Below are 11,001 nucleotides of genomic sequence, written 5' to 3' on the forward strand. Positions count from 1 at the left end.
CTCCAAATATTCAGTACATCACGGTGGAGACACGATGTATTAAGATCTGAAAAAGAACTATTGGTGGATGGGCATGAAAAAGTCCATAGCCGCCCATGTAGCAAAATGTTTAACTTGTTCGCAAGTTAAGGTTGAACATCAAAGACCATCTGGTCTACTACAACAACTGGAAATCCCCACGTGGAAGTGGGAAATGGTAACAATGGATCTGATCACCAAGTTACCTAAGACCAGTCGTGGCAATGACACGATATGGGTCATAGTCGACAGACTGACTAAGTCGGCACACTTCTTGCCAGTTAAGGAAACTTACAGCTCTGACAAGCTAGCTAAGCTGTATGTTGACAACATTATGTCGCTTCATGGAGTACGTTGCCTATAATATCAGATAGAGATACTAGATACACTTCGCATTTCTAGAAAAGTTTCTAGCAAGCACTTGGTACGCTTTTGAACTTTAGTACGGCTTATCACCCCCATACTGATGGGCAAAGTGAGCGTACAATCCAAACTTTGAAGATATGATACGCGCGTGCATGATTGATTTAGGCGGTAGTTGGGATGAACATCTACCCCTGATCGAATTCTCCCATAATAACAACTACCACACTAGTATAAAAGCCGCACCTTTTGAGGCTTTATACGGGAGAAAGTGTAGAACACACGTTTGTTGGGCTGAAGTTGGTGAAAGCCAACTTTTTGGACCAGATATTGTCCTTGAAACAACTGATAAAATTTTACAAATCAGAGATAGACACAAGGCTGCCCGAGATAGGAAAAAGAGCTATGCTGATAAAAGGCGGAAGGCTCTTAATATCCAAATCGGAGATAGAGTAATGCTCAAGGTCTCGCATTGGAAAGGCGTAATGAGATTTGGAAAGAAGGGTAAGTGAAGCCGTAGATATATTAGACCATTCGAGATAAAAGAATATGTCGGTTCTGTAGCTTACATACTTAAGTTACCTGAAGAGCTGAGTGGAATCCATGATGTATTCCATATCTCTAATCTGAAGAAGTGCTTAGCTAATGAAGCACTTGTCATGTCTCATAATGACGTTCAAATTGACGAGAGCTTAAGGTTTATTGAAAAACCTTTATTCATTGAGGACCGTGAAGTCAAAAAGCTCCGTAAGAAAAAGGTTTCCCTTGTCAAGGTGAAATGGGATTCCCGTCGTGGCCCAAAATACACTTGGGAGGTTGAATCCGAAATGAGATGGAAATACCTGTATTTGTTTTAATAAATCTCGAGGATAAGATTTTCTTTAAGGGGGTGAGGATGTAACACCCCGAAAATTCCATCCAATTATGTGACGACACGTGTCCAATTCTCAAGATAATCCCATCTACGTGGAGGGAGAAACCTCCAACTAATCCCGATTATGTGGATGGCGGAAGGACTGTAACTAAGCATTAACTGAAACTTATTTTGAATCTCCGACTAATCCCGATTCTTGGAAGGAGAGAAAGATTACTATCGTGTGTTAACTAAAACGCGTCCCGGATCTGCGACTAATCCCAACTACGAGGAAGGAGAGGGACTAAAAAATGCCAAATGGCCAAAGATGTAAAGTCCAAGGACTAAACATGAAAATTCTCAAAGTTTAAGTTCTGGAGGTTCCATACGGACCGCAAAGGCTAACCCTTACGGTCTGTAAGCCTATTCAAAAATCCTGCGTGCTTAAGGTCCTTACGGACCGTAAGCACCTATCCTTTACGGTCCGTAAGAGACTGCTAGTGGTAGTTTTTGCTTGAAACCCAAGGTCATCTGCCATTTTGCCACCTATCTCGCAATTTGGTCACTCTTGCTCAGTCCTTGCCTGTCACGACCCCCGACCCCACCCTGGACGGGAGCGGGAGCCGTTAAGCAGCCAAGTGGTACCGGTGGTTTATTTTTGAAAAGTATTGCAGTGGAAAATTTCATCAGGATCGTGAGTTAGAAAAATATCAGAGTTTTGAGACACCTGATTTTATTTATTAAACAGATGGGATAAACCCATGTTTTGCAAAGGTAGCTTTAATATGGGATAAGCTCGAATACATAAAACATCTTTTCTTAATTTAATTTAATTGATAAAATGAGCCACTTCTGTAAGCCTTTTGGTGCCGTATCCAACTCTTATTTCAATCTACTGTAATCACCTGAAACGCGTTTTAAAAAGGTTTTGTCAGCAGGAAATACTGGTGAGTACATTCAATTTGCACAAAAGACACATTGTTATAACTTACAGTATTAAGAGCGATTACAATTGCCCCTATCTTATAATTATCTGGTACAGTTGTCACTTGACCGGATCTATGGCTGTGGTCATATCACTATTGGGTCCTGTCACCCAATAATGACGTATATCACTAATTAGGCTCGTCCACCTAAGAGTGACAAAGTGCACAATACCCCACTTACTGCCAGTAATTAAAGATACGCAAAGACTTAATCACTGTAATTATAACTGGAAAACATTTAGGGTTTTACAAAGCAATTTTAATAAAAACAGAATGACTCACATTTTAAGCATGCAGTCTTGATTTAACCAGCCTCTTGATTCTATGCCTTTTGATAACTAAGCATCTACTTTATAGTTCTGAACTTTCTGATGTTTAAACATCTTGTTTGATAGTATGTTATGGATCGGAGTTTTCTGATAGTTGAACATATAGTTTAACAGAGTGGAGTACGTATTAGTGTAAAACCATATCAAACTTAACGATGGTCACGAGATCAGAACCTTAACGAAATTCACAAAGTATAGTCTTATTTAGACAGCACTTTGGCATTCGTTAGTTGGTTCCTGAATCGATCGAAAAGAATATCGTATCGGTGATTATTGGTTAGAACACCAACATATAGAGAGAAGAATAGAATAAATGAGCAAAGAAAAATGAATTCTAAGCTTTCTATTTATAGGTAAGGAGTATGAAATTTCTAGGAAGTTACCTATACATTTTCTAGGAAACTTCCTACCCACATATATATCCTCTTACACCTTCCTTGCACCTTCCTTAGATATTATCTACCTCATATATATCTATTTTCATGTATATCTATTTAGGTGTTTAATTTAGTTAATTAATTTTACTTAGCTGATTAATTAATCTTACTTAGCTTAATTAATCTTACTTAACTGATTAATTAATCTTACTTAGCTGTTAAGTTTACTTATCTATTAAGTTTCTTAATCGCTAAGTTTTACTTAACTATTAAGTTTACTTAATTGCTAAGCATTCTAGTTAAACAGCTCCCTGAGTATGAGTTCTAATTCTAGATACAATGGAACTCGTATTAGTGTATTAACCAAATTTAACTTTAACGATAATCACGAAATCAAAACCCTCACGATGAATGATAAAGTATAGCCGCATACGGGCAGCACTTAAACATTCATTGGATCGGTTTTAATTGATCGGATAAAGTATCGTACCAGTGATTAGAGTTATTACCCTAATAACGGGCAGAGTTTCGGGGTTTTAGAGTATAATACCGAGCTACTATTTTGCTATAATAGAGGCTAAGAGAAAGAAATGAATTGAACGACAATGAAATGTGCAGAGCTCGTTCTATTTATAGCTGAAACAGAAGTCTCTTGTGCCCCGCAAGAGTTTCTTCTTCTTCTTTCGCGGCCCGCGAGGAACCGTAGGGCGGTTTAGGGTATGCTGAGTCATGGTGTGGTCTTGACACGTGTGACGACACATGTCCCTCAACGTGTCCGAATAGAAACAAGTCGCTCACGCCCCGCGAGAGATCTTTCTTCGTTGGTCGCGGCCCGCGACAGAACAAAAATTCATTTTTATTTGATTTTTCAAACAGAATTTCTTCGTACGTGTTTGGGATTACGATTACGGATTATTATGGAACTTATTTGAGGGTTGTTACATACTCCCCACCTTTTTTTAAATCTCGTCCTCGAGATTTAGGTCATGATGTCATTTCCGAGTTATGTCACGCATTAAATTAAGGTAAATAACACTGTACTTGAATCACAATATGTTTAAATTTTGTGAATACGAGAACTGTTTACAACAAATAGAACCTAGTGGTTCAACTGAATAATTTTATGAAATCGGTATTAATTGAAGTGTAATGAGATAATCATCAGAATGACTAAGCTTACATGTGTCAGATCAAAAGAAAGATTTAGAATCAATAAGCTAGACTGAATAGGAGTACGAAGATGATGTGTCAACTATCGAATCATAACATGAGGAAAAATCAGTGTGTTGACATTATTGAATTACACCGAAATGCAATAGAGTTTAGTGTGTCATTATCTTAATACATAATTGCATTAAGACTACTTTCAATGATGAGTCAAACGAAAGGTATATATAAATTAGCTCAAGCTACAAGTTTATATCGACACCACAAGGCGTCGTAGTGATCGAAATAATAGTAGCGGTAACCGAATGAGTTTACCGTGTTTGGAATCAAATGAAAGTTCATTGAAGATGATAAAACAATAAAGATCACGAAATGCTCGATCGATGCTGTAAGAACCGTTAAGAGATACACTGAAATATGACATGAATTTGTGTACCATTATCTTAACACATGATTGTGTTATGATTGCTTTATGATAAACCAACAAAGCGGATTTAATATAAATAAATAAATAATTAATTAAATCCGTAAACGAGATTAGCACAAGCTTCAAATTTGTGGAAACGTCACCACAAGGTGATCGTGATCAAAGAAACGATTCAATGAAGTCGAAGACCAAACAAGCATGTTATGGTTCAAAACAAATGAAGTGCTTGTTGGGATTATTTCGAATATGATGGCCTCAATCCATCATATGGGACCTTGAATTGAATACGTATTGCGAGCAAGTTCAAACAATTGAACTTGGTTTAAACACAACGAGTTCATGTATCCATAAGAAAGTTCTGACATGGCCATAACGAAAACCATGTATGTCACTCAAAAGAAATTGAGTTTTTCAAGAAATTCATCGACTCGATATCAAAGAGTCACCGCTTTACAATAATGCGGTTTATCTAGATCACAATGCAAATATCAAGTATAACGAAACGATATTTGAGCTTTGATAAAACAACAATTTGGAGTGAAGTCCTCCGATGGTCTTTACAAATCAACTAACCACATGCGCAACAACCCGTGTATGTGTAACGTGTGGATTTACCAAGAAATGAAACAAATAAATATTCGCTACTATGAAAGAAATCCTCATGATACGATGACCATTAGGGGGAGTAGAAATGCGAAAGTCTACTTACTGTATGCAGAAGGAAAAATTTAAGAATTTTACCTGGAATTTCGTGTGATAACCGTTGTTAAGTGACATTATCATGGAATGTCGAATATTGCGTATTTTTCATAAATGAAATAGGGGGATTGTAAAGGTATGTGACTTCCTTTGCGGTGTCAGTAATTATGAGTCTGATTAGACTTATGCACCGATTGTTGTGAAATCTTGTTCTACCGTACCTCAACGATATTCATGTCGTTTGTAGGATCTCGTGGCAAAGTGCTACTTTTTGATCAGTACTTCTTCCACTGACGGGATTAGCATCGGTGTCATCGTGCCCAATCATGTTTTCCAAAGGTCTTGCCTCGAAAGTCGTGTGTGATATACTTCGACGTCCGCTGATGTATAGTTTTAAGTGTCATGTGTATTCTTGTGCATTAGCACAACCTTCATGTTTCCTACTTGCGTTAATAGTCTAAGGTAACGCTTTCGAAATTTTTATACTTTTGATGGCATCCCAACTTAAAGGGTTCCCGTCGTTTATATTGTCGCACGAGTTATGAGACAGATGATCAAACTAAATAATGTTTCATATCGGAATTATAGATATATGTGAAAGATTCTTGATAAAGAAATTTAGAATTATTATTGACACACATGCTCGTGATTTATTCTAAATAGTCAATCGTTATAGTTTTTGGATTTCCTTATAGATATACATATCTATATAATCAGAATATACATACCATTCATAGGGCCAATGTATTTAGTAGATTCATATTTTCAAAAGCAGGTCAGACATCAGGTCATAGTGCTATGTAGGGAATTTTGTCACTTGTTTGACAAATTATACCCCTTCTTACCCGGTTCTTGCCGGAGAGGTAACCCCAACTTACCCGGTTCTCGCCGGAGAGGTAATCATCATTGTATTTCCCATAAATAGATTTTCTCAAATCATGATTTTAAAATGAATCTTTTATCAGGGCTTGTATCAAGAAACAAAGAAATTTGTATTCACATGACAAATTATATTCTAGAATCAAGTAGTACCATTAAGCACGAAATAACAGTGATCAAGTATTATTTATTTATCGTATTTGCAATGTTCTAGTCATTATTCTTTTGGCATACCAATATCTACCATATTATACTTATATAAGTAATTAGCTTCTCATGAAGCGTATATTAAGGCATCTCTCTTAAGTTCGAGTCTAAATACTATCCTTGGTGCTACCAGATAACATCAGTTTCCTAACTCTTCGTTTAAACTTAGGTATTATTACAACACCTAGTTGCTTAAACAAGTGGCTCTGATACCACTTCTGTCACGACCCCACCCTGGATGGGAGCGGGAGACGTGAAGCAGCCAAGTGGTACCGGTGGTTTATTTTTGAAAAGTATTGCAGTGGAAAATTTCATCAGGACCATGAGTTAGGAAAAATATCAGAGTTTTGAGACACTGGATTTTATTTATTACACAGATGGGATAAACCCATGTTTTGCAAAGGTAGCTTTAATATGGGATAAGCTCGAATACATAAAACAACTTTTCTTAATTTAATTTAATTGATAAAATGAGCCACTTCTGTAAGCCTTTTGGTGCCGTATCCAACTCTTATTCCAATCTACTGTAATCACCTGAAACGTGTTTTATAAAGGTTTTGTCAGCAGGAAATACTGGTGAGTACATTCAGTTTGTACAAAAGACACATTATTATAATTTACAGTATTAAGAGCGATTACAATTGCCCTTATCTTATAATTATCTGGTCCAGTTGTCACTCGACCGGATCTATGACTGTGGTCATATCACTATTGGGTCCTGTCACCCAATAATGACGTATATCACTAATTAGGCTCGTCCACCTAAGAGTGATAAAACAGCAGTAATGTGCACAATACCCCACTTACTGCCAGTAATTAAAGATACGCAAAGACTTAATCCCTGTAATGATAACTGGAAAACATTTAGGGTTTTAGAAAGCAATTTTAATAAAAACAGAATGACTCACATTATAAGCATGCAGTCTTGATTTAACCAGCCTCTTGATTCTATGCCTTCTGATAACTAAGCATCTACTTTATAGTTCTGAACTTTCTGATGTTTAAACATCTTGTTTGATAGTATGTTATGGATCGGAGTTTTCTGATAGTTGAACATATAGTTTAACAGAGTGGAATACGTATTAGTGTAAAACCATATCAAACCTAACGATGGTCACGAGATCAGAACCTTAACGAAATTCACAAAGTATAGTCTTATTTAGACAACACTTTGGCATTCGTTAGTTGGTTCCCGAATCGATCGGAAAGAATATCGTATCGGTGATTATTGGTTAGAAGAGCAACGTATAGAGAGAAGAATAGAATAAATGAGCAAAGAAAAATGAATTCTAAGCTTTCTATTTATAGGTAAGGAGTATGAAATTTCTAGGAAGTTTCCTTTGTACTTTCTAGGAAATTACATATACCTTTTCTAGGAAGTTACCTATACATTTTCTAGGAAGCTTCCTACCCACATATATATCCTCTTACACCTACCTTGCACCTTCCTTAGATATTATCTACCTCATATATATCTATTTTCATGTATATCTATTTAGGTGTTTAATTTAGTTAATTAATTTTACTTAGCTGATTAATTAATCTTACTTAGCTTAATTAATCTTACTTAACTGATTAATTAATCTTACTTAGCTGTTAAGTTTACTTATCTATTAAGTTTCTTAATCGCTAAGTTTACTTAACTATTAAGTTTACTTAATTGCTAAGCATTCTAGTTAAACAGCTCCCTGAGTATGAGTTCTAATTCTAGATACAATGGAACTTGTATTAGTGTATTAACCCAATTTAATTTTAATGATAATCACGAAATCAAAACCCTCACGATGAATGATAAAGTATAGCCATATACGGGCAACACTTAAACATTCATTGGATCGGTTTCAATTGATCGGATAAAGTGTCGTACCAGTGATTAGAGTTATTACCCTAATAACGGGCAGAGTTTCGGGGTTTTAGAGTATAATACCGAGCTACTATTTTGCTATAATAGAGGCTAAGAGAAAGAAAAGAATTGAACGAGAATGAAATGTGCAGAGCTCGTTCTATTTATAGCTGAAACAGAAGTCTCTCGCGCCCCGCGAGAGTTTCTTCTTCTTCTTTTGCGGCCCGCGAGGAACCGTAGGGCGGTTTAGGGTATGCTGAGTCATGGTGTGGTCTTGACACGTGTGACGACACGTGTCCCTCAACGTGTCCGGATAGAAACAAGTCTCTGGCGCCCCGCGAGAGATCTTTCTTCGTTGGTCGCGGCCCGCGACAAAACAAGATTTCATTTTTATTTGATTTTTCAAACAGAATTTCATCGTACGTGTTTGGGATTACGATTACGGATTATTATGGGACTTATTTGAGGGTTGTTACATTGCCACCTCATTAACACCTGCAAACATCCTAGAAGACCTTTGGACACCTGGAATGCTCTTATGATCCCTCCTTAACTATAAATAACAACCATTTTTCACACAAACTCCTTGCTCATTCATACTCTCTTCTCTCTAACTTGCTTGGAGCATTCCTCTAGACAGGAGGACTCCCTCTTAGTGATCTTCTGCTCAAACACTTCCAAGTAAGTGTTTCTTCTTATTCTATTTTATTTTTAAGAGTTAAATGCCATTTTAGGTCCTGTGGTTTGGGGTATTTAGCCAGTTTAGTCCAAAGTTTCATTTTTCTCCTGTGGGTCCAAAAAGGTTTCACCGTTGCCATTTTAGTCCACTGGGTTAACTTCATCCATTTTTTATGTTAACCAGAAGGGCAATTCGGTCATTTTATAATGTAATCCCGTTAACAAGAAAGACAATTCGGCCATATAACATGTCTAGTAATATTATAAAACTGATTTGGTGTCAAAACTTTAAGTTTTAATACCCGAAAACTCTTTTGTCGTAAAAGTTTGACTCGTCATTTCGCCTACTAAACGTGATGATCAAAGGGTGTAATCGCAAGGGATTAACACCTTCATTATTCCGATCACGTAACAAAGTCCAATTTGAACTTTGACTTGACCAAAATGGTCAGAACATTTACTTGTGTTCAAGGGAAGCTTAGAACTTCAGGGAGGAAGAAAAGAATGGTGCAAGTCTTGAATGGCTCATGAAAGCCTCTATTTATAGTTGCACAAGACTCACAAGGTGATGCCAAGTTTCCCTGATGCTTTGAGACAGTGATAAGTGTCCTAACAGGTGTCTAATGGTGGATCAAATCGGCAAAATTGCGAGAGAGGTGGCAGAGAAACATCAGGCTGTTGCAAGCTATTTGAAATTGCCAGCTATACCCTTGCGGACCGAAAGGGTCAGGTCTTACGGTCCGTAAGACCTTCTGATAAATAAAATTTTCATTTTTGGCATATTTGGCCCCTGGACTTGTATTACCACATTTTTGCCATTTTTACCCCTTCTAACTTATTATTTAAGCTATATGAAGGGTATAAAGGCATATGTAACTTAGATTTTGTTCCGAATATGTTGTGAATATCGTTTCGTTCGGTCATACACTTACCTATTTCATAAATAAAATAAAATAAAATATAAAATTTTATTAAATACGAGAACGATCGAAATTGTACAACGATTGAAAATTTGCAAATGTTACATCAGGCATCCTTTTTGAACTTAACATGTCACCCCAAATAATCATGCCTAACTGTCTCGAACAACACATGAGTAACATTTGTTATATCTGGCCCCTACAATTAATATTGTTTGCTTAGTTCACAAGGAACACAAGGTTGTGTTTTAGGTTAACCGAGTTGAAACATCCTAGGAAGTTATTAATCCGTGTACCCATACTTAACTACACATATGGGCTATTTGGCAACTTCAGAATGGTTAAGTGTTGAACCAGTAATAGGTCTAAACCATTAAGAGCCAGTATAATGCTTAACCATTCAGATGCAAATGTCTGACTAATTCAAATTAGAGGTCTTAACCATTCAGACTCAGTATAATGCTTAACCATTTGGAGGCAAGTATCTGAACCAATTAGACATCTGCTTGCGAAACAAACAGTCTGAACCATTAAGTGTTGAACCAGTAAGAGGTGAACCCCATTAAGAGCTAAATAAACAGCCCCTTAATGCATAGTTTTCCTCTAATCCATAGTCAATGCAACCAAAACGTGTAGGTCTGACATTCCTTATAAAACAACATCTTTCATGTCCATGATTGATGTCAAAGTTGACTACAGTGTTTCATAATCAAATAACAAACCACCTGACATAACCTTATATAACATTTTTTAGTTACTACCATGGGATAAATGTATAAACATAATATTAAGGTCAAAATAGGTATCTAACAACTAAGAAACAATGAGTATAACAACTCACATATCACATGTTGTTGATTTTCCATATCAAGAAGCTATGCATGAGATTGCTATGGTATGTGAAGTTAGAATCTAAGTGACTAAGGGTGTAAAGCACATAAGTGAAACTAGTAGTCGACATTATACATTAGATATCAAGAACTAAGCATTTGACAAGTTTTATGTAGTATAAAGAATTGGCAACCGTGATCATTATGCAATTTGTAAACCCATTCCCATATTGGCCATCCTAAGTTAATGCAATAACTATGAGGTTGACTAAATCACTACAACAAAAGTTATTGAATATGAAAAGCAAACTTTGATCTAACAATTTGGGCTTACTTCCTTATTTAAGAATGAAATCAACAAAACAAGATACTAAATACTCACATATGGTAACATTCATACTTAGATAGACTAATAACATTGTATT

At 36.4% G+C, this 11,001-nt stretch overlaps 1 protein-coding gene across 1 annotated transcript; it reads left to right on the plus strand.

Moving 5' to 3' along the window:
- Window positions 1-521: 521 nt before the first annotated feature.
- LOC110876425 lies at window positions 522-1,238 on the plus strand. Its single transcript, XM_022124599.1, has 2 exons — window positions 522-885; window positions 946-1,238. Exons 1-2 carry the CDS (start codon window positions 522-524, stop codon window positions 1,236-1,238), a joined length of 657 nt encoding a protein of 218 aa, XP_021980291.1.
- Window positions 1,239-11,001: the final 9,763 nt, after the last annotated feature.

This window comes from Helianthus annuus, chromosome 9 (assembly GCF_002127325.2).
Source record: "Helianthus annuus cultivar XRQ/B chromosome 9, HanXRQr2.0-SUNRISE, whole genome shotgun sequence".
NCBI classification, from domain to species: Eukaryota; Viridiplantae; Streptophyta; class Magnoliopsida; order Asterales; family Asteraceae; genus Helianthus; species Helianthus annuus.